General features: G+C 38.3%; 2 protein-coding genes across 2 annotated transcripts; both read left to right on the forward strand.

Moving 5' to 3' along the window:
- The first annotated feature begins 1,095 nt into the window (after positions 1 to 1,095).
- Positions 1,096 to 14,400, forward strand: pde5aa (phosphodiesterase 5A, cGMP-specific, a). The gene is made up of 20 exons (XM_042485807.1): positions 1,096 to 1,520; positions 2,866 to 3,535; positions 4,651 to 4,731; positions 4,908 to 4,988; positions 5,132 to 5,221; positions 5,321 to 5,473; positions 5,581 to 5,648; positions 5,810 to 5,958; positions 6,737 to 6,912; positions 7,008 to 7,058; positions 7,787 to 7,933; positions 8,033 to 8,161; positions 9,441 to 9,535; positions 9,761 to 9,848; positions 10,557 to 10,657; positions 10,750 to 10,827; positions 10,912 to 10,975; positions 11,065 to 11,139; positions 12,150 to 12,233; positions 13,987 to 14,400. The coding sequence occupies exons 1-20, from the start codon at positions 1,237 to 1,239 to the stop codon at positions 14,158 to 14,160; spliced, it is 2,838 nt and encodes a 945-aa protein (XP_042341741.1). The 5' UTR covers positions 1,096 to 1,236; the 3' UTR covers positions 14,161 to 14,400.
- An 825-nt stretch (positions 14,401 to 15,225) lies between these two features.
- Positions 15,226 to 23,363, forward strand: LOC121942388 (histone PARylation factor 1). The gene is made up of 8 exons (XM_042485578.1): positions 15,226 to 15,342; positions 17,590 to 17,773; positions 18,859 to 19,045; positions 20,197 to 20,295; positions 20,538 to 20,691; positions 22,255 to 22,342; positions 22,461 to 22,633; positions 23,041 to 23,363. The coding sequence occupies exons 1-8, from the start codon at positions 15,226 to 15,228 to the stop codon at positions 23,173 to 23,175; spliced, it is 1,137 nt and encodes a 378-aa protein (XP_042341512.1). The 3' UTR covers positions 23,176 to 23,363.
- Positions 23,364 to 24,800: the final 1,437 nt, after the last annotated feature.

Raw genomic sequence — 24,800 nt, forward strand, 5'->3', positions numbered from 1 at the left:
AGGAGAGGCAAAGGAAGAGAGAAGAGAAAAGAGACAGAGAGAGAGAGAGAGAGGGATAACGAGGAGGATGGAGGTGCGCTGGCTGCTGATGCTGTAGAACTGATTCCGTGCAGCATCCACTGTGTCATGGCAGCCTCCTCCTGGAGCAGCCAATAGCGGCACAGCTGTCACTCTTGGATCCACCCACTGCAGATGATGAAGGAGGAAGAAGCCAGCAGAGGGAGCAGTTAGACACAGTGGAGTTCAACATTGGTGATGTGCAGAGTGAAATAAAGGGGGTTTTAACCCTTTGAAATCTGGATGGGTATCAGTTTTTCTTGAGCTGTATTCAGACACCTTTTATAAGCATTTAAACCTCTGAAACCAGAGAAAAAAGGTCTAATTTTCTTTAAAACATTAGCAAATTGCACTGCATTGGTAAAAGGTGACAAGAAAAACAACCTGGATTTTTTTTAAGAAAGAAAAATATTACAAAATTATCAAAATAAGGATAAAATTTGTATAAAGTATATTTATTATTGTTAGAATTGTATATTCAAAATATATCACATGCTTTAGCACTAATAATTACTAGATCCTGTCATTTTTTTTTTATTTTATTCAGTAAATGCAATGTTCTTTAGTATTTTCCTGGATGATGTACAGATTTTTAAGCATTATGTTAGTTTTGTTTCACATAATAGAAAGCACAATGAGGATAAAACATAAAAAAGTACATGTGAGGGTGTGGTAGAAACCTATACTGGCTTAAAACCACACCCAGAAAACATATGAATAATAAAATATAAGAAACAGTCAAATATAAGCAATCAAAACATTAATACATTCAGGCAGTCTTTTATCATATTGTCAAATTACTTGAAAAACAGTGCATATAGCAGTGGCACATGGGAAAAATGTCCCTGTGGCAGCGTGCCCGCGGGCATCTCTAGATTGGGTTTAAGCCTCGAATGTACACCGTCTGGCTCCGCCTCTGCTGAAGTTTAAATCGGTTCTCTTTAATGAATACACCTGTGGCGCCAGATCAGCTAAGTAAAGGTCAGGGGATTACCTTGACGCAATCGTTTCCACTGGCTCTTCCATGGTTATCTCTCTGCTGTCTGGCACCTGGCACCTCAGTCTGCCTCTCTGCCTTCACATGGCTAGTGCTCCTCCTAGATTATTCATTACTCAAAAATAAGCAAACCAAGCAACCTGAGTTTAACCGATCTTTTTTCGCTTTACCTGGGCGAGGGAATGCCCTGCCTCCACTCTGAAGCGCTGGAGTCCATGGAGCCTGACCGCGTGACGCCCGGGACAGCATCTTCTGCCACTAGGACAGAGGAGTCCTTCCTCAGGGAGACAGTGACAGAGCCGCCGATGGTGAAGGAAATGGGCTGGTTCTTCTCCCCGCTGTGGAGCCCTCGCTCAAAGACGCGCAGCAAGAGGTTTGGAGACGGGATGAGAAGCGACCAAGTGGAGGCATGGCTGGATGACCACTCCGACTTTACGAGGGCCTACTTTTTACGCAGAGCTTCAGCGTAAGACATTTCAAACTATACAGTGGTGCAGTGTAACTAAGTACATTTTCTCAAGTCCTGTACTTAAGTACAAATTTGAGGTACATGTACTTTAGTTTTTTTATGCCACTTTATACTTCTACTTCACTACATTTCAGAGGCAAATCTTGTGATTTTGACTTCACTACATTTGTCTGAAAGCCAGTTACTTTACAAATGACTATTTTTGGATAAAATGGATAAAAAAGGTTTATGAAATATGATGTTTTGTTACAAATTAAACTATCCTACGGTCATACAATAAATTAGTCAGTCAATCAGACTTTATTTACATAGCACTTTTCATACAAACAGACTGTAAAATGAAGTGATTTATACAGACCAGAATCTCTCCTCCATCACACACACACACGCACACACACACACACACACACACAAGCCCACAAAAAAAATCAGACATTGTGATTAACTACAGCACTAAAGAATAGGAGTACTCAATAAAACCAGTAACTGAGGAAATGCTATCATGATAAAAGTACCTCTGAAACAATTAGTCCATTATTCAATATGGCAGTTGACAGAAATTTCATTAGCAACTGTTTTTGATAAGAATTTAAGTCATTGTAGAATTTACTTTGATTAATTTGATTTAATTTATCTTTCTAGATTTGGTACTTTTACTTTTAATACTTAAAAAACATGTACTTGATTCTATGTATGTACTTTTACTTACGTAACATTTTCAATGCAGGACTTTTACGTGTAACAAAGTACTTTTACATTTTGGGGTTAGTACTTTCACTTGAGAACACTGACTTTTATACTTTATACTTTATTGTCCCCATAGGGAAGTTTGTCTTAGACTCACACAGTGGTGATAAAAAAATATCACACTATTACATTAAAAAACAGTAAAAATGAAAACAAAATGAGATGTACAATTGCACATAATCTCAATTATACGTAACACGATATTGCGCGTACATTTCACAAAACTCGTATTGCACTTACCCAGTAATAAAAACACTGTACGACTATGTAGCACACAGTTCCTCAGGCAGTACTGTTTAAAAGTTTGACAGGGATAGGAACAAATACATTTTAAAACAATTGAGTTTGCAGTAAAGGATCTGAATACCTCGCCCTCTACTGCCACTATCCCTGATAGTACTGTTTTTCTGAAGTACTGTCATTAGTTTCAACAAAAGTTTGCACTTCACATTTTACTGCACGTTGATTTAAATGACTGTGAAAAAAATAGGCATTTTTGCAGTAATTACGCTGCATTTTCCAAATAAAATATCCTTCCACTAAATGTTCTTCATGTTCTGATCAGTTGTTGAATCCATCTTTTCTGTGACTTAAGGGCCAGCGGATCACGGGCAGAGTCTCCACTCCCCAGGGTCCCCAGGAGCAGCTCGGACCACTCCGGCTTGCGCAGGAAGCCTCATCATCACAGACCTTCCTCTCCAGTCTCCAGCTCACACTTGAACATTTCATCCTTGACAGACAGGCTCAAACCCCTCAGCATCAACCTCACTGCCCCCGAGTGGATGGATCGCTGTAATCCAGATGTGCTGGGTCGTCACTCCCCTTGCTCTCCCCGCTCTCATCGCTCTTCACACTTTTCTTTTTCTCCCTGTCGTCCCCTTTCTCCCGTTTGCCCCAGTTCCCCTGATTTACTCCACTCTCCCCATCCTCTGCTCCTCACTGCTGCAAACACTGAAGCCTGTGGTCATGGCGAGTGCTGCCCGTGGATGATGGAGCTCCTGAGAGGAGGTTTCAGCTGGATGGGTTCTGTGGCGGAGCTCTGTCAGGGGGCTGTCCTGCACGCTGGAGAGCTGCTTGCAGCTGAATATTGCTCCCTCTCTTTGGTAAAGAAAGACAGCGTGGGAAGAAGTACCCTGGAGGAGGTGATCGCCCCAACAGCCTTGGGGTGCATGAGCGAAGGCCATGCTCATCTGGAGCTGGTGAAGGGCATCATGGGGTGTGTCCTGGCTACAGGGTCGCCAATAAACTTGAGAGATGGATCAGAGGTAAACCTTTAAACTGACACATTAGCTGTAATCATGAGGAGTCTGCATTTTGTAATACACTCAGCAGACTGAGAGGTTACTACACATAACCAAGGTCCTTAATTTGTTCTAGCTACAGGTATTTTAAAAGGGTTATGTACACTAAATGAGTCACCCATTTCCTGATCAGATGATGGTACGGTTACGGCATGGATTGAAGGGGGTGTGTTAGGGAATCCCAAAATGACGCACCTGCTTCTAATCCTTTTAGAGAGTTCTTCCACTGATTAACCTCTGATCCTCTGATTGTTGGGACAGGGATATTCCCTACTACATTATACTGTCCCTCCCTTGCATACACCCACAAATGCACACACCCACGCAAAGAGAAAAGACAGCACAGCTCACTTAAGGGATTACAGGAGGTGCACACAGCACCACTCCTCACCACTGATGTGATAAGGAACCATTGCCAACCTAGCACAGATTGAAGGTAATCCCCAGTAAGCGTAGGAGTGGATGGGTAGTTCCTTATAACCTTTGGGACACCGAGGTTACTGAGAAGCGTGGGTATTCCTGTGTCTAAAGCCGATGAGTACCATCAACTCTGTATTTTGAGAACACAGGGCCATGAATAGCGAAAAGTGTGGGTGAAATCTATCGCTACTAAATCAGGCTACATAAAGATCTTACTTCATACAGTTATGCAGTTCACATGTTTGTTGTGTTTTACAGAACCAAATGTGTTGCAATGAAAGGAATACTTCACATGCAAGGCGATCATTTGTATGTCAGTTACTCATCCCATGATACCTTGAATTCATGAGAAAAAACTTTTTTCTTGAGTGCCTCTGTGATGAATGAAGAATCCAAAAAAAGGCTTACATTCGTTTGAAGAGAAGTAATCAGTGTGCAGGTGTAACAAAATCTATGTTGTAACATCAGCTTACAAACTCTCAGACGACTCATGCAGTATAATACAAGTGTCATTTATCCAGCTGCATGCTTTGTAGTTTTCAAACATTTGAACTTTGCTCAAGCAGCATATGCATGCCCAGGCATGTCCAGGGTGTGCTAATTGTGTGCTACTTACATATTGTGTTATATACATAAGTGTTCATTGTTTACCTCCTCAGGACCCCAGATTGGACTTCTATGATGATCAATCAACATTCAGGACTGTTTTGAGTGTTCCCATTAAGAACCACAGAGGAGAGGTAACGTTTGTTACTATTTTCTAAAATGCATTTTGTGATATGTTTTTTGCACACCACTCAAAGCTTAATTGGGGTATATATATTAACACAGTCCTATGGAACCTTCAGTGCAATTTATTGTAGAGGTTATAATACAAGTTGCCTAACCATAAACCATGTCTACTTTTTGTGGCCAGGTGATAGGTGTAGTGGTTATGATCAACAAGAGAAATGACTGTGAAGGTTCAGTTTCTGTTTTTACCAACATGGATGAAAAGGTATGTCTATCCCAATTCATATTTATGTCTCCAATTTTGAAGTTAACTATATATATAAATGTATGTATTTTTCAATAAAGAGAGTAATAACTGTCTACCAGCAATAGATTTGAGTAAAGTTTGAGTTGGATTTTATCGGGCAGGTTCTGTCAAATCATATGGATGTGTTGGGGGTGGTCCTGGATAATGTCCAGCTGTATGAAAGCTCAAGGCAGGAGGCCAAGCGCAGTCAGGTAACACCACCAAAGAACAATATGGAATATATCTATTTCTATGTATGTATGTCCCTCTAATCTACAGTATCTGTATATATATATATCTGTGTGTGTCAGGCCCTGATAGAGATGGCTAAGGTGCTATCAAAGGAGCACCATTCCTTTGAGGTCCTTCTGAGTAAGATGGCTGCCACCATCATGCCATTCACACGTGCTCAGTACTGCACCATCTTCATCCCCAGCGAGCACACCTCAGTTGTGAAAGACAAGGTGCATTATCCTGTTTGATTCATTTTTTGTTTGTTTAGATAATTATTCATGTAGTCGTATGTTTCCTATTAAACGGTATTTCTGTTCATCTGCTGGTTTTGTTTCAGGATTCATTCTCCAGAGTGATTCACCTGGAGTGTGAGGAGCTCGGATCGGCCTGCCAAATCTATAGAAGGTTTGGCCCGTTGCTTGACTCATAACGACAAAGAATGATTAATGCAAGGTCTATAGCTATGTAGACAGATTTTTGCAAATAAGAGTTTTGTAATACTTAAATCAACCAAATGATATTTTCCTCATCAAACACAGTGTGACTGGTTCCATGTTATTTTTCAGGGAGCACGACATCAGCGATTTAGACCCATCACATGCCATTCGAACCCTGGCTGCTATGGAAACGCTTAATATGTCAGACAGTTGTGAGGAGTCAATGAAGAGTCTGATCTGCTGCCCCGTCAGAAATGAGAGGTCTGAAAATGTTATCGGTAAGTCCCTTTTGACTGAAGGTCATGATACATTATTCATCTGTCTCAGTTGCCCTCGTGGGACCATATTACAAACTCTAGGCTAACGATTGTTACCATATAACCTCTGCCTTTGCTAAAACAAAATGGTACATTCATTCATACTTGGCATACCTAAACATACAAAATGCTGTTTGCAGTTGACTGTCCAGAAAGGGCATAGTGGTGTGATTCAGACTTTAAGCCTCCCTTTAAAAACTTACACTGTCACCCCTGACAAGCAAAATTGCATGTCTATCAATAAACCACTATAAAAATATAATGGATTAATATTTTTATATCTATTAAATATGATATAATATTTTTACGATTTCTTTTGTTTAGCAAGATTTTTATTGATTTTAAATGTTTGCAGGCTTGAATATGTCATTGATAAGCAGCATCATTGAGTTTGATGAGTTATTTTTTTTGTTCCACGTCAGTTTTTTAAAATACTTAATTCCCCTTTACATGCAAAATTGAGTCTCCATCAATAAACTGCCATAAAAATATGATGGATTAATATTTGTCTATGATTTTTTGGGTTTTTTTGTTAAATATTTCCTCATCATAACTACCAAATTTTGTTCATTTTGAGAATTTTAAGCTCTTACATGCCAGTTCAGATGATACCACTGATGTATTTGATGAAAAAACCCTTTAAACAAAAAATTTAAATAAAACAAAAATAGCTTAAGTTTATTAATTAACATCGTAATAAAACTCTCTAATGTTGCAAAACTGTTTTATTGTTACATAGCGGTGTGCCAGCTGATGAATAAGAGGAGCAGAGACTCTGATGAGATGGAAGCCTTCAATAGATATGATGAGCGCCTTCTAGAAGACCTGGCGGTGTACTGCGGCCTGGCTCTGCAGTACGCTCAGGCTGTGCAGATCACTGAGGAGCGGAGGGCCAGTATAGAGGTCACACAGGAGGTGAGTAATCCAATTAGTCCACTCAAATCTTTAGCTTGCAACCAAATAAACCTATTCATGTGTTTTCATCATTAAAATGATTTTTCTTTTTCCAGGTTCTTGCCTACCACATCACCGCAGCAAAGGAGGAAATCCAAGCATTGCAGGTGATTTTTAATTTCATTTTGTTGAGATGAACACTTTCTGTCAGTCCAGCCTAGCCTTGGTAGCTCCTGGCCTCTTCATCAGTGTAATATCATACATGTAATTAATAACCAGTCATGATAAGAACGGGGACGAACTTAATTATCATCTTTCCCTTTTGCATCACATCCTCCCTCAGTTCTTCTAAGTCACTGTTATTCACCACTTTCCCTCAGTCAGTCTTGTTCAAAAGTCATAGAATCACCAATCAGTAAAGTGCGCGCCATGTTAAAGGGTAACGTTTTTATTTTTCAACATGGACCCTATTTTCCCTACCTTTTTGTGTCTAAGTGACGAATGGGAACAAAAAATTTTAAAATCAGTCCAGTATTGAGCGAGACCACTGCACCTGGCTAACAACTTGGGACATATGTGCACCCTTAAGGATGTGGATCTAATTCCAAAATTCGTTATGTAGCCTACAAATCATCATATTAATGTGATGAACATTGAGGATTTTTTTCTTTCATCTTCTTCTCCTGATAGCAGTCAGCGCCACCATCTACTGGCCAGAATCTGGTATAGTCATGGTGATAACTATATAAATATAATTATTCATGACTAAATTCACAGGGATAAAAACAAAAAGAAAATGAAAAAGTAAAATGGTCTGCAGCTGTGGATGTGGCCTATAAGAGTTGTGCCTATAAGTGTATTTCAACCGCTTTTTTTATTTGTTTTCTATTTTCAGGAGGCCACTGTTCCTTCTGTTGATTCACTGAATATTCTAGACTTCCATTTCTCTGATTTCGGTATGCCAGAAGATGTTACCACTCAGGCCGCCATCCGTATGTTCCTGGAACTCAATTTGGTGCAGGATTTCAACATCGATTACAAGGTAACTGACCTGCCAATAGTTTGGCTTTATGGTAGATTCAGATGATTTTAACATATCCCTCTCCAGTTATTTACTCTTGTACGTGTCTCTTTCCTTCAGAGTCTCTGTCAGTGGGTCCTGACCGTGAAACGTGGCTACAGGAACAATGTACCTTATCACAACTGGAACCATGCTCTGTGCACTGCTCAAAGCATGTTTGCTATGCTCATGTCCACAGACCGACTCCAGGTCAGCGCATGCCTGTGTCTTTTTTCTTATCTTATATGTCAAGATGATAATGTAACTTTTTTAAGTGTGCCAGACACAGACTGTATAAAATGATAGGTATAGCCATTGTGCCATTACCCATAAATATAGAAACGTAGATACCTCATTGGCTGCTTCTCTAAACTCGCCGTGATGCGTCTACAGGGGCGCCATATGGGGGAGGTCAAGATCCACCAGTAAACTAATACATTGAGAGATGCAGATTTTACAATAAAATTGTAAAATCTTCTGAAATGTAGCACAGGTATGAAGCTGATTTACATGAAGTTGCATTAAAAATAATTTTTAAAAAATTACTCAAGTAAAATACCAGTAGCTCAAAATTATACAAAAGTACTGTACGTGGATAAATGTTCTTTATTTACACTCTATCATGGGATGTTGCTTATTCATAAGTTGGAGCCTGCATGTCCAAGTGTTGTGGCTATTCAGAAGATTATTCTTTTGTCATAGAGCTGGTTAGATCTCCTCCAGCAACTGAAATAACTTCAAACAAGTAACCGCCATCATGTACACTTTCTGAACAAAACAAATTTCATGAAACTCGGTTCAGAATTATTACAGTCAATTTTGTAGTGAAATCGGCATCTCTCAGTGCACTTGTAATTGTTTACTAATAGAGTTTGACCTTCCCAGTATGTTACCCGCGCAGATGCACTTCAAACCGGGAACGCGATATCTACGTTTCTATTTCTGTGCTGTTCTGTTGCAGACTCCCACTTTTAAGTCTTGAGTTTGGCATTTGAATGCATCCCCTAATAAGATTCAAGCACTGATAACGGTATGCATTATAATGGTGGCTGACTATGTACAAGCTTATCTTCACAATGACAGTTGAATCGTGCTGATGAATTTCTACTGAATGTCATCTGTTGTTATGTTCCGCTAAGAGGAATCACTCAGGGATTGTAGGGCTTCTCCAGTGGAGAGCAGGCTCTTAATTATTCGAAAGAGGATTCATTTTAGACCTCCCCAAAACCTCTTAACTGCTTTCCATGGGGATCAAACACCAACCTAAATCTCTACTTAAGTGACCTCTGTCTGTGAAATGCTTTTCACACGAACAAAACACAGAATGTCAAAGCGGGCCTTTTTAGTGCCTTTTCATTTTCTGTGTGAAAACTGCAAAAATGTGCAGAAATAAACAGGCATTTATGTAGAGAAGCATGTAAATTATTTTCTCTCCTTTTTCTCTTTTTCTCTCTCTCTTCGTGTCTGTCTCTTTCTTTTTGTATTTTAGAGCATTTTTTCTCGTCTGGAGATCTTAGCGCTGATGATAGCCACACTGAGTCATGATCTTGACCACAGAGGAGTCAGTAACTCGTACATAGAAAGGTAAAGACTACGTTCTCTTCTGCCATGTTAAGTCATTTTTTAAATATTTGTGTAAAGAAGTCATCTAATCCATGACTGTGTATATTCAATTCAATTCAATTCAATTCAATTCAATTCAGTTCAATTCAATTCAATTCAATTCAATTCAATTCAATTCATATTTTATTTTATTTTATCCACTATTATGCTGGTTAGGCTTTCATCATTTCGCTCTCTGCCCCTCAGGAGTCAGCAGCCTTTAGCTCAGCTGTACGGACACTCTTCTCTTGAAAACCACCACTACAACCTGTGCCTCTTCATCCTTAACAACACTGTAAGACCTCATCCATTCATCAAACACTCCTAAACCAAAAGTTTACGTTTTTTCCCCAATCGCCACACTTACTTGGACTCTGTAGACATCTGTCCATCTGTTTCTTTAACTAATGTAATTTTTAAATCAAAATTTGCATTACATACATGCTTTTTACTAAAGTTTTACTAAAACAAATGATACGTTGATGATGAACTGATAAATTTGTTGTAGATATGAATTGATTGATTATACCTACAGAATTATAATACTATATATTCTGCTTCATAGACAAAGGTAATAATGGCATACTATGCAAAAGGTCATCTTTAATGTCACATATTCTCCAGGAGAAGTGTTGCCAAATCTCCATCTACTCTGTAAGAGGAAACATTTTGTAATGACTTAAAAGATTTAGTGTCAGGGCTGCCTTAAACTTTTAAGTTGATTGACTTTGAGATGACAAGTTGAATTATTAGAAAATTACCTAAACTTTTCTTCTCAAATTCAGTCAAATTTAGACACTAACTTTGTTAAAATAAAACAAACAGTTTCTTTTTACAATGTAAGTGATCTGTATTCTTTTTTATTATCTGAGTCAAAGACAGACAGAGTCTTCTTATAATCAGGTAGTTTGTTGTCATGCCTGACTGTCTCTGCATGTATCATATGGTCAATGAGTCAAAGTCTTTACTTCACTCTCTTCCCGTCTCTCTCGTCCTCTCCCAGGGGAGTCAGATTCTCAGCGGTCTCTCCGTAGAGGACCACAGATCTGTGCTACACATGATCAAAAGGGCAATCCTCGCAACTGACTTGAACGTCTACATGGAGTACGTTAAAAAAAAACAGAAAATGTCAAAGTAGCTTTAGGTCAAGCATTGTTTTGGTCTCCCTGATACCATTTTGTGCATATCTTTTTTAGGAGACGAAAAGAATTTTTATCTCTCTCCAAGAAAAGCCGAGTGAGCTGGAAGAGTGAGAAACAGAGAGATTTACTGAGGTGAGAATGAAATCAATTACAATCAGGGACGTGTGATAATGATACATATGATGGAATCCATTAAGTTATTTCATTCCCCCGCAGGTCGATGCTGATGACAGCTAGTGACCTCTCTGCTATCACAAAGCCTTGGCCTGAACAGAAAAGGGTTGGTTTTGTTAAAGATTTTTCTCCTGAATATCACACTTTTCATTTTGAGTTCATCACAACCCTGACCCCGCTCTTCCTCCAAAACAGATTACCAACCTGGTTGCCATGGAGTTCTTTGCACAGGGCGACAAAGAGAAAGAGGAGTTCAAGACCAAACCCATTGTAAGACTTACTATTTTGTCCTCTTTGATTTTTAGATTGTACAAAGGGTTCTCCCGCCAGAATATAAAAAATTACAAATATAAATCTGAAATCAAGCTTCTCAAATCAAAATCTGCATTATTTATCATAACTATCAGTTTTTTTCCACACTTTTCTGTATGGTAAAATAAGTATCACATTTATCCCAAAAATAGAATTCTACTTCTCTGACTCAGTACTTTTTGATGAAGAGTCCTTCGGGGACAGTTAAATTGTCATTGTCATTGTTAAATTTGTGAAGAAAACATTGCTTTTCTTGCTGGTCTCCACACTAAATGGAGAATCCAGAGGCAAATATTCTAACACGCACACACACACACACATACGCACACATACACACATATATATATATATATATATATATATATATATATATATATAATGGTGTTTATTTTAATTGGAAAATTAGCAAATGATAAAATTATCACCTTAAAAATGTCCTGGAACCAGCAGCGGGTGTGTCCCCGTATGCCTGTACCTCCTTAATCCTCAGCTGGCATTCCCAGCCAAATCCTCAGAAATATGAGTTAACAGCACAGCAAAAAAAATCTTAATATATTATTTGGATTCTCTGTTTACTTTGGAGGCATTCGAGGAAAACAAAGTTTTCAAGGTAACACTCCTTGAGTATGCGATACACAAATGGTCATTTTGTTGTTGAATTAATGCTTTAAAGTTGCTTTTAAAAAGCATCACAGCTACCCAGCCAATGTCAAACCTTGGTACCAGTTAATATATTATATTATTATTAATAGCAATATTATTTTTGCTATTCAAAACTCATTGATTTGCATTTACTCCAAGGAAAACATTTTAGGATTATTTTGGGGGTTAAATATTGCATGAAAAATCACCCATGATTCCATTGTGGCTAAAGCATCATTTATGTCTGATGAGGTCGGCCACAATTGATCCTGTTTCTTATGAAATAGTCCTGTAATAACAGCCAGTTTACTCTCTCTTCTCACCAGGACATAATGAACAGAGAAAACAGCACTCGACTGCCGTACATGCAAGTTGAATACATCAATGACATCTGCTATCCACTGTACAAGGTGCGTTATTTCTGCATGTGTGTGGCTGTATGCATGTGGTATGTGTATTTAAAGCACCAATGAGTGGTAGGGCCAGTCATAAAGGAAAGAGTGGAAAGATTGCTTGTTTTTTTTTGCGTTACAAAGACAAGCTCAAAAAATTAAGTCTAACTTTTAGTAATAGTGGCAAGGATAAGAAAAAGAATAAATCAGAGAAGGAAGAGTTTTTGTTTTTGAGTGTGTGTGATCAAATTTTTATTTACTTTTATGCAGGGTACAATAACAAATAATAACCAGTACAACAGCGAACTGCATACACCCAGCCGCATCTCATTCATATGTGCCCATTAACACTCCAAAAGACAAATGGAAGGAAGGGTTTTTTGGGTTTTTTTATTTGAGAGTAAATTTGAGTTGCCGAGAATGAACTTGATACCATGTGTAGGTTAAATGATGAAATTGTACTTTAGAATTGGTTTTAGTATAAAAGTTAATTATTTTTCTTTCAGCGCATAAGCACAGTGTGGTAATAAGTATTAGAACTTATTACCTGAGAATTGCATTTGTTCAAAAACAGAAGCGACACAAATTGGAAGAATTGACCGCATTCATGCAAACTGAAATAGCTGCTAACTGACAAACACAAGGGTATCAATGGTTACTGGAGTCCGACCGATATATTGGTGAGCAGATTTTATCAGCCGAAATTGGCCCATCACAGACATACCGGAATCGGCTTACATGCATCCGATGAAAAGTTTGTTTTTTACAGAACATAATGTAGATAAAGGTGTCTCCATATGGTTGATTCAGCTTATCATGCATCCTTGAGGTTCATTACAAACTGTAAAGCTCTGATGCACCACTGTTAGCTGTACTCTCATGTAGAATGGCCTGCTCTGGCACCCCGCAGGCTCTTACATTGGTACATTTTCATATACAAGGCAATTCTTGGTCTGCTCTCGCACTACCTTTGTATTTTTATGACGCAGAAAAGTACCGGACAGAACTCACTGTGTTCTCAGGAAATCTTTATGCTCTTGGTCCCAAAAGTTCAGACAGAAATTGGGAAAAGGGCTCTTGGGTGTTCTGCACCCTCAGCCTGGAATTTGTTGCAAAATGACTTGAAACTCAAGGATCTGGTCTTGCTAAATGTCTTTAAGTCTAAAATGAAGGAGTTAGAAGCAGATTCAATGGAATGTGTTGTCTTTAGCCTGCCTGGTTGTACAAATGTCCCCCAGAGAATTCCCTTTTGGCTGATGGATAGTTCTCTTTTAATGCTTATTTTAGTGCTTGTGAATTGTATTTTGTCTCCTTTTGTGTCTCTGTCTGCAATTTTGTGTTTTTCATTGCTGACTGTCTTGGCCAGGTCTCCCTTGAAAAAGAGGTTCTTAATCTCAATAGGACCAACCTGGTTAAATAAAAAATAAATAATATATGTAATATTGGCCAATAGAACAACATCGGAATTCAGCCCCCAAATTCCGGTATCATTCGGGCTCTAATGGTTACACCCGTGTGCAATACAGAGAGGATATGTCGTTAAACACAATTTGACGTACTAGAGAATTTGACTTTATACTATTTTACTTTTTAAAATGCAGAACATTAACATACAATTGTCTTATTTTTCCCCTTAAGCCTAAAACTCTTCTGCACATATGTGTGCATGTTTGTAAAACCACAAAAACAGCATTGTTTTGCTTTTCTCTTTTCCGCTAATTTCCACTTTTCCATCACTCTAATCATCATTTTCTGTCTCTGTGTCCCTCAGGCTGTAGCGAGACTGTTTGACACCTGCTCCCCGCTGCTGAATGGCTGTAAGAAGAACAAAGAAAACTGGGTGCGTCTCGCTAAGAAAGCAGAGGAAGATGACCATGAAAACAGTAGTTGTGTGAGCGTGGAAACACATGAAAACAATGAGGAAGAGACACTGACAGAGGAATAGAGGACTGGACAGAGGACTAAAGGAATTTCTCCAACCTGTACCAGTTTTTTTCTAAATCCTCTCTTGGACACATCTAGACTGAATGTCACACATTAGAAGTTTGACTATGAAATGGGGCAAACAGCACATATCCTGTCGCAAGTCCAATGTCAAACCTGGCAATAGTCCAAGTCTCACATAATAACACTGATCATTGTTTTTGAAGGACTGAAGCTACACGAGCTTAGAAAATAATCATATCCATACTATATCTGTACTCACGTGTCAATGCATAATTTTGTCATGTAGTTGCACACTATATCTGTAGAGATTTTGGGACTGGCAGACATCAAAACTTTCTGGGGCTGCACAGTATGATTCAGTATGATCCTATATGTTCATTATAGCGTGTGATCCTGAAAGGTGTTTTCGTCTCCTTGTAGCACAAGTGTTATTTATGAAGCCTTATATATTTATGGACTTTAATTTGAATTACTTGTTATACTACTTTTGATGTTTGTGCAAGTTAATTTTTAAGAAAACACTCCAATTTAAAGTTATGAGGAATAAATATTATTTCGTGTCAGAAAACCCAAGATCATTATTTCAAGTTCACTCTGACTGTTTGCACACATAAACATGGCCATTTGATTTATTGCTAATAGCCGCTTTATTTAAATGAGAATACATGCGACACACTGTCAGTTAATTTGATTGTTAACTTCAGCCACTAATATATGTCTAGTTTTAAATGTATGGATCAATATTATAGGATGAAGTTGAAAACACTCGATGAACAGTGCATGGGCGGATTATCAGACAGTGAGAGCCTGAGCACAGATAAACTTTTGGGGTGATTTTGCATGGTTTTGTAGTCGTTTTGTGACTCCTCATAGTTGTTCTCTTTGTGACTGCTAGGGGGTGGGGGTGGGGGGGTGGGGTACCCCATAGGCCTGTTCCTATCCTATCCTTGTGCACAATCAGCTGCATATCTAAGCCACAGACTGTATAAAATAGATCCAAGCTCAGCAGGGTTATATGTATTGGGGTTGCGCAGTGAGCAGGCTCGGCCTCTGGGAGGCAGTGATGCGGTTTAACGTCGCTCGGTTGCTGCCGTTTTCTCACAGCAGAAGAAGAAGCCGACGGAGAGACAAGAGGAAGAAGATGACAGGGCGCGCAAAAAGAAAACCCAAATCCACTGAGGTAATATTTCAACGTTTTGACACAATGTTTGAATGCAAAATGTCCGTTAACAACGCGGTTTTAGCTGCTCGTAGCTGTGCCGCGCGTGGTAACAATGGCGGCAGTGTAAGTTGAGTGAGACGCTGTGTGCAGAAGTGTTGGGCACGCTGTGTGAGCAGCAGCGGTCAGACACAACATGGCAGCAACCAGCCAGCTTAAGGATGGAGACGTTAATAATTACTTAAACAATCCTTTACATAGTAACGTTTCGGTGTTTGTAGCGGTACACAAGTCGGCAGTGCCGAGTCGTGAACCACAATGGAGATTTTAGCTAGTAAGCTAACGTTTGAATGCTAGTCTGGTGTAGGCAGACGTGTGTGTGTGTGTGTGTGTGTGTGTGTGTGTGTGTTGATTTGATTTGTGGTTTAATCCAACAAAGGCCATAAATTAGTGTCCGTAGAGCTAACATTATTTAGCAATGGTTTCGTGCAGCTGTTTAAAAAGATTTCCATCCTCATCTTGTATAAAAGGGTCCACAATAAGTCGTTGTCTGTCCCTTTACATACCTGTACTAAATACAAAGAGCACAGCTCCACTCATAAGGGCGAATGAGACTGTATGCAGTGCAGTTCCCAGTGAGTCAACCTCAGTTTTCTTTTTCTGTATTCAGACTCCTTTCAGTAGCATCTAATTAATCCCCAGAAATCTGAGAAAACTGGTTTGATGTCTTTCAAAAATATGTGGATAAAACAACCATCGTGAGCAACTTGGTAAGAAATGTCCAGCAAACTGCAAAAAAACCTTCAAATAAAATAAAGGATGGCGAGGAAATAATCTGAAAATTAGCTTGGGGGTTATTAGATGTTATCTAAAAACAAGATAAAAATGTCTAGAAAACTAGATTTGTAATCATCTTCATTATCTTATTAAAATGTTGTGACAGATAAAAGAAAATATCATTTTAAAACTTTTTTCTTGAGGTAGTTTTCCTTTCATTTTTGATTATGTTTTAACCCCTTATTTTAAGGTAATTTTTTGAAAAACAAATCATTTCTTGCTATTTTTGTAGGTCATTTTTCTTGCCCTCTTTCCATGTTTTGAAAGAAATTTAGCCAATTTGCTCATTTATCAAAGGGTTAATGTAATAAAGTGTATACCAATGGGGAAATAAAGCCATTATATGTCCCTTTTCAAGCCAGACTCCATTTAAATATATATATATATATATGTGATATGTGTGTGTTTGTGTGTGTGTGTGTGTGTGTGTGTGTGTGTGTGTGTGTGTGTGTATAGGGGGAGAGAGAGAGAGAGAGAGAGAGAGAGAGAGAGTTTTACATTGGAGGTTTTGGTCTACCCCTGCATCAAGTAGTTAGCTTGTTTGTGACCTAAGTATTTCAAAGTGTTATTACCAGATGCACTAAATCCCACTTTTATCAGAGTTATAATAATCAGTTTTTGTTACATCTGTTTAAGAGCTGACACAAAAATGCTCACCTTGCTCTGTCTTCCATATACAGATTTAGCTATTATATCTGCAAACTTTACTTGTGTTTTTAAGCTAGCCCATCGTTTAAACCCATTATCCCCTACAAATGGAGAAAATCTTTGTTATTCATATCCGTTTATTCGTAATCTTAAATGTTTTCTATTGGGCATCAATCAAGTAAAGGAGCGTTGTGAGATGACCTTCAGTTGTTGCATTTTTGCTCAGTCATGGACACCTTCAAGTCACCAGCATTTTAATGTTATTCTCAGATAATTTTTTAGCCACTTGCAGTTATTTATTGCTTTTCTAACATTTTAAATGTGGAACTGCATCAAATAAATCATTAAGGGCTAAAATAAGAAAAGCAACGCAGGAAAAAACGCACTTTCAACTTGTTTATATCTCATATATGGAATGCGGAATCTTTCTGTATCTGATTTGAGTTACAATGTCAGTTTCTTATCATGTGACTGATATAACCAGGGCATGTTTGGAATTAAAATAACATCCATAAATCTGAATTCTTTCTTCTGTCTCCTGTCTGTGATCCCAGTTAAACAAATTGTGCTTGTATAATTTTGATGGCTAAATTTCTGTAATCATCATTGCAAATAATAACATTTAGTCCACCCTTATAGAAATTGGTTGGAGAAATGACTTTTTCTGAGACCTACCTAAATAACCCAGTGCAATTTATTACATGGCTGTTGTATTAAGATACAGTATTTGTCATTTGGTGTACCAAAAAGTGACCGTTGTTTCACCTGACATACATTCTTTAGGAGACGGGTAAAGGCAATGGGGAGTTGAAGAAAGCCCGCAATGATGAATCCAAAGCCGTGCCGCTGTCAGAGGTGAATTCAGAGCAACGAGATGAGGTGGTGCAGCTGTACAAACTTCAAATGCCTGAAGATCTGTACCACTTCTGGGACTTCTGCAAGGAGCTTTGTCCTGACAGCCCCCGTGGTATGCTCTTTACACCAGCAGTGTCTCCTGTTACATCAGTACTGAGAGGACAGGAGCTGCATCTGACACTAAATCAATGTGTTTCTTAGTAGAAAAAGAAACAGGATTGACCCATATGTAGCCAGTGGAAAGTCTGGATGCTCTGAGACTACTTGTAAAAAATACTCAGTACCAGACCAGTACCTGTTGACACAATTGTCTTTGTTAAATGTTGCTTATGTATTTGCCAGTTTTGCAACAGGAAGCATGGGTTAGAAGTGCTTCCAGTCCATGGCAGTCTAAACAGTAGGACAGATACTTCTAGTAAATGATCATTTAATCTAAAAAGAGTCAAAATATTCCAGCGATTCTGCAAGTTTCCACTTCCCAAAGCTACATCTGAAAACTGCTGATTTTGTGTGACCCACAGTCAGTCTAAGTGTATTAAAGAAACATAGAAAGACAAGAAATATCAACATTTGAGATGCAGAAACCAGGAAATTATGGAATCTTTCCAATTTAATTGCAATTTTAGCAATTTGTTGATTTTTTTTTTTTTTTTGTTCAAAGTTTTGCGGTCATTCATTATTAAGAAAGATTAAAACAGTCTTTATGATTTTCAAAATAAGTGTATGTCTGCAAACATAGCATCAAAAACAGTTGTATTAGAATTCACCCATAAAGGACAAAAGTGAAGACAAGGCACACCACCCAAAACCTTTAGCTCCAACCTTTCATTCAGAGAATATTTGATTTAACTATAGTGTTCCACCTCTCGGGCATGTGCCGAATGTTCTCCGTCTTGTTCCATATAACTCATTTCCTTTTTAAATATTTAACAGGAGATGTTTTGTTTTGTAAGACCGAAAGCTGCTGAAAAAACTTTCATTACATTTCTGTAACATTTTAGCTTTCTTATTTTTTTAATGTACTTTTCTGTTTTTTCCACAAAATTGCATAATAGAAAATAGACATATCAATCTAAGTATTAAAACTATTTGTAAAAGCTTAATTTGCAGTAAGCGTACTTAAGCATTTGGCTTATGTCTATTTATCAATTGATTTTTGTATCAGTATAGTGTTTTTATTTATCTTTATAATTGTAGGTGCGCTGAAAGACACACTTGGTTTGCAGCTGGTTGGTCCCTTTGACATTTTGGCCGGAGCCCATAAAAACTCCAAGAACCCTGAGCCTAACTTCCACCTTCACTGGAGGTATTTATACGACCCACCAGAGTTTCAGACCATCCTTCTGGGGAGTGAAGACACTCAGCATCACATTGGCTACTACAGGTACAGAACACGCAACTTGTGGCCTTATGAAGGCTGTGAAGGTCTGCTGTGCTGAGCCAGTGTTACTGTTTTTATGTCAGTGCTGTAGTTTCCAATAGAGAGCGCTTGACTTAGCCTATTAATACGGCCTTTCCATTAACATCTGCTGGTTTGGCTTGACTCAGCTTTACTTGGTGCATGAGCCCAGTGCAGCGGGGATTTCTCCACACAACAACTCCAGCTGCTTGATTGTGTGTTTTTAATAGATAACATGCTTGTGCTTTTGAACCAAGAGAATGTTTTCTTGTTTGCACTCTGAGTGTTATCAAGGTCAACAGCTTTCTTGTACTTTTGTCAGAGTTTTTTAAAAAAATGTTCTCACAGCACTGCACAGATATCCGCTTCATGCCCATGTCCTCTGGATTGCTTGCAATGTCTCAGAAGCTTTTCTTTCTCTTTTTTCCAAGTGAGGAAATATCAGTTGAAATTTACATACATTAGGAATGCAGTCATCACCAAAGCGCATCATGCAAGAGAGCCAATAAAAAAAATGATATAGACAGTTTCCAACTTGACATTTAAGGTATGCTGATTGATTCTCGACGTCAACTCATGCACTCAGTAACATGCAAGACACGATTCCACCTTAAAAGTTGCTATTAGCTGCTGTAGCCTTTGAGTAACACATTAAATTCAGTTATTTTTAAATTATAACTGTTTATAAAAGATCCATCTCTCTTTTGACAGTTTCTTTTGCAGTGCATTTTATTTACAAGTTTCATGCACAATTTAAATTGCAGTGCAAAAAACAAAATGAGATGATGGGACTGCATTTCACTGGCAGTGCAGCTTGTATAATTTCATGTGACAAATAAATTGAAAGATTGACGTGTTGGCTGAATCGTCACTGAATGTGGATGCTCAATAATGATGATGAAGTCTCCACAACCCGCTTTGAGGCAGTTGTGTGTGCTTTTAGCACAATTGGGTGCATTTAAACTGGTAACAGAAACACAAATCAATATGGAGTAGTTTTGACTGCGCTGCCAAAAGTGCCAGCGGAAAAACCTCATGTATGTTATAATACAGCTACAGTCAGAGAACACAGTCTAACTAGTGAGGGGTTGAAGCTATGGAAACAATGGTAACTATGTGTTCCCAAAATCCACCAGAGACACTCCTGATTCCCTCCCTGCGTTTGTTGGGGAAAATGAAGCGAAGAAAGGCTGCACCATCACACAGATGGGGGACAACGTGTTTGCTGCTGTCCTGTGAGTTCTGAACCACCATGTGTTCACCACACACAAACATTTTCATCATGTATCATCATCATCATCATTTAGACTGTAGACCATAGAATGTAATCTGTATGAGTCATATAGAAATAGAGCATTTGCCTTACTGCCTGTGTTTTTGTCTTCACATTATTGAATTATACTTTATTTCACACTGTCTGTCCCCTCCCATGTTATCTTACCCACTATTGATCCCTTTTTGTCCCCTCCTCCATCAGCCTGTATTTGCTGAGGAGGAGGAAAGAGAGGGGCAGCAAGAAAGAAGCAGGAGACGCTTTGGAGAGCTTGGAGACGCAGCTGAGAGACAGGGCAGAGACTCTGGGCTTGTCTCTCGAGCAGAAAACCAAAGGCATGAAGCAGAGGGACAAGAAGGTAACTTAATGGAGAAAACAGTGGCTTTAACATCAGTCTATTATTTTCAACTTGACTTTTATTAGAATTTTATTATATCAAAAATATTTAGTGTATCAATTCAGTACTATGTACAGTTATGTTTACAGCATTATTAAAGTCAGGGACGCCTACAAGTTGTGCTTCTAGTATTTAGAACAGTAGTCGAGCTACGGTCACAGCTCGTTTAGGCCATTTCATTGGACTACTGTCCTTGTCCCAGTATACATATACCGGAGGAGCATCAAATTATTGACAGAAGTATGTCCAACTCCACCAAGGCAGGAGGAGATATGCTTCCTTTCAGCTAGTTACAATAAACCTGTATTATTTTTACAGTCTATGATATAGACCGAATCACAATCGTAACTGTATTTACAATAACCTCGGGGTAGAAAACCACCACGTTAAGTACATATAATCAAACAGCGCTGAGCAAACTCTGCCTTCATTAATTAGTTTAAGCCACCTAAAATTATCACTATCAGTTTTAAGTATACGCTGTATTTATAATATTTTCACCGCTTTACCTTGCTGTAAGACAGCCCTTAACAGTGGGTATATGAAGCCGTTATATTAAAAATCAGTCATTTTACTCTAATGAATGGCAGATTTACTATTCTACTGCTGCCTCCATTAGCTGTTTGGGAAGGTATAGAGGAGAAAATATTCAAATATAGTGTGGGCTACATTGTAGATGATAATGATTTTTTTAGGTGGTTAAAATGTTTGCGGACCCATCTACAGCAGAATATCGCATAGCTTCTCTGCTGGTGTTGTGGGACAGTACTTTATTTATCAGAGGAAGGGAGTGCTCGAGTGTGACTTTTTTTAAATCTAAAATAAATATAAAATACTACTTTTTTAAGTATGTGTTCTTATTCAAGCCAAAATTAAAAACACAAGTCTCTCTTCAGTGCTTACATTTAAAAAAAAAAATGCCTTACCTGTTTTGCAGCACTCCTTCCCCTCTCATAAGTGATTAACAGTCCCTATCTGTAACCACAGAGGGAGGCTGGTGCAGCAGCGCCTAGCAGGCGCAGAATGCAGAGTCCAGTCTCACTGAGGTGTTTACACGACAGAATAGCTCGACTACTAATCGTATGACCTAGGTGTGTTAGTTCAAATTCGAGAAATTCGATTTAGTCCGATTTCATTCAGACTAACATGTTCACATATATTTTAAAAGTCCAGTTTTAGTCTGACTGAAAGAGTAATTCGACTTTTTCCAACGTCGTGTACATATACCGAGTGTTTAGACTAAAAAACCTATGTGGTCAAATGCATTCCAGACCACTGCGGCAAGTGGTTTGAGTGATCGAATCACAAAGTGTCGTGTCTATACTTCTATTTAGCGCCGTCCACTTGTGATCGGATTACCTGAGATGCATGTTAATTCCAGGAGTAAACAGGGCCTCTATCTTAGACACATTGTCAACCCTACAACACCATGTGGTCATTAATTCAAAAAAAAAAATATGCATGACCAAAGCGTTTGTACTCCAAGTTGACACCAGCAGGTAATCTCTTGACTTCATATCGTAGGTGGTCACCAAGACGTTCCACGGTGCCGGCATCGTTGTACCTGTAGATAAGAATGATGTAGGATACAGAGAACTACCAGAAACAGATGGTGAGTTCATACACTGTATTTATATTATTAAACCTTGACTTAAAAATATGTCTAATTCTAGGTATATAACCTATGAGTGATCACTTGATATTTATTTTTCTTCCTCCTCTATATCCAGCTGGTCTCAAGAAGATCCTCAAGGCTATCGTTGAAGCCCGGAATGATGAAGAGCGCGTCAAAGCCTTTGGACCTCTCCAAGAGATGATCACGTTTGTTCAGTTTGCCAACGATGAGTGCGATTACGGCATGGGTTACGAGCTAGGAATGGACCTCTTCTGTTACGGATCCCATGTGAGTCTCATAAAGTTGTGTATTTTTCTGCTTCCTGACTGTTCTCTTAAATACACTGAATAAAACCAAATCTGCAGACAATTAGGATTTGGTTACTTTCCTGTATGCAAATGGTTGTTTCAGTAAATTCCCTTCTTGGATTGTTTTAAGCATTTTCAGTTCTGCAGAGTGCTTCCTCAGCATCTTTAGATTTATTTGGGTTTGTAGAAATAAATTAAACCAGTATTTAGAAAGCACTGCCTAATAGCTTTGTTTGGGGTCAGCAACCTTCCTATAGTTTGTAGGATAAATCTGAGCGTAACAAGGTGAGGTTTAACAGGATGTGACGGACAGAAAAACACATTTCGGCCACATTTGCAAAAGTGACTGCAAAGAAATACATTATTAAGTTTTCTGGCTCTCTCCAGTATTTCCACAAGGTTATCAGGCAGCTGCTGCCCATGGCCTACAGCCTCCTGAAGAGGAACTTGTTTGGGGAAATTCTGGAGGCCCACCTCTCCAGCCGCAACCACGACGACCTGGACCAGCTCTCTGCACATTAAAACAGACTCAAAAGATTCTACATTTCAGCTCTAGCTCTTATAAGCTTTCCCCACCATGTGTCCTTGTTTTCTGTTGTTTGTCACAGTTCATGTTTTCTTGGTGGTTTTGGTGCTGCTGTCATTGATTGGAACCATGATAAACTTGTTTGTAAAAGGTAGATGTCTAATAAAATATTTTTATATATTTACTTGTCTGCCTTTCATTTAGATCGTCAAGGCAGATTTTTTTTTTTTTTTTTTTTTTTTAACATATATTTCAGTCTCTTCCAGTCTCTTCCTAATAAAACATGTCTTGTAGGCATGGTAACTTGTGTTTGGATTATGATACCATGCAGGGGAGCCAGAGGGCAGTGTTGCTTATCAAAAAAATAAATAAAAAGCATCATGACATGGCTTGTGAAACACATCACTTCTATACAGGTTGAGTCATTTCTCCCCATAGTTTAGATGAACACAGCAGTCAGTCAGCAATTGGGTCAAATCTTTATGAAGACAAAAAAAAGTTTTAGCTTCTTGGTGTGTATTCAGTCTCCTTTGACCTGAATGTTTTTGATACGGTTCTTAAATTGTAACTGATATTTCTAGGTCCATGCCGTATGAAAAAAAAGAAAATGCAGTAATATAATTAGAAAGGAGTTGCAACAAAAGAGCCTTCAGGACCATAGCCAGAGTAACCCCAGGGTGTGTCAAGGCATGGGTGTTCTCTTAGGCTTGCAGGGTTCCTGTGGAGTTTAAAAAGGCACTGAATTCATTCATTGAAAAGGTCCAAAATGTCTGAAAGTCTTAAAAATGCCATATTGGGGGAAGTGGGATTTTATGAATCATAATTGTGAATTAAACATCAAAATAACTGGTAACATCTTGATAATTTACTGAATTATTATTTTCTTTCTTAATTGTGGTTGTTATAAATTGGTCTTATGTTTACCGTGTGGTATAAAAAAATAAATCAATCAAAGAAACCCATGTATATATATATATATATATTTATATATTAAAGTTTTTGCAAATAATGTGCAAATCATTAAAATGTGCTCACCTATCTTGACCACACTTATACTAATCTACGAATCTTGCGTGCACTAAATCTTTAAAAAAAAAAAAAAACAGTGGCAGAAGTGTCTTCCTGTTTGAATTTACAAACATGAATCCAGATTTATCTAAAAGGTGAAAGGCAGGGCAGGGGAACACCCAAAAGAAGTCACTATCCTCAGTACAGGCTGTTTCATGCATGTGCTTTTTGAATGAATGAATAGTTTCTCTCATTGATGCATATTGTCATATTTTCATGATGATACTGATACTGATACTGCCATAGAAAAGAAAATAAGTGACTGTTGGTTATTAATGAAAGGGAGGAGGTCATGCAAAACAGGGGAGCCATGTCAAATAACTTTTAAAGCACTGGGTAGGGAGTTATATTTTTTTATTATGGCTTGAGAGAGGGACATACTACTACTGTATAAATGTTACATAGATGTTAGTTTATTTTTTTATTTTAAAAAACCTCTGGACCACCAAGCGCTTCATCAGGTTTGAAAAGCATGCTTTCTTTTAAAATTGCAAAAATGACACAATTTAGCATAGCCTACATACCTACATTTGGTGTGGATGTGAAAGAAATA

The sequence above is a fragment of the Plectropomus leopardus genome, chromosome 4, assembly GCF_008729295.1.
Source record: "Plectropomus leopardus isolate mb chromosome 4, YSFRI_Pleo_2.0, whole genome shotgun sequence".
Lineage (NCBI taxonomy): Eukaryota > Metazoa > Chordata > Actinopteri > Perciformes > Serranidae > Plectropomus > Plectropomus leopardus.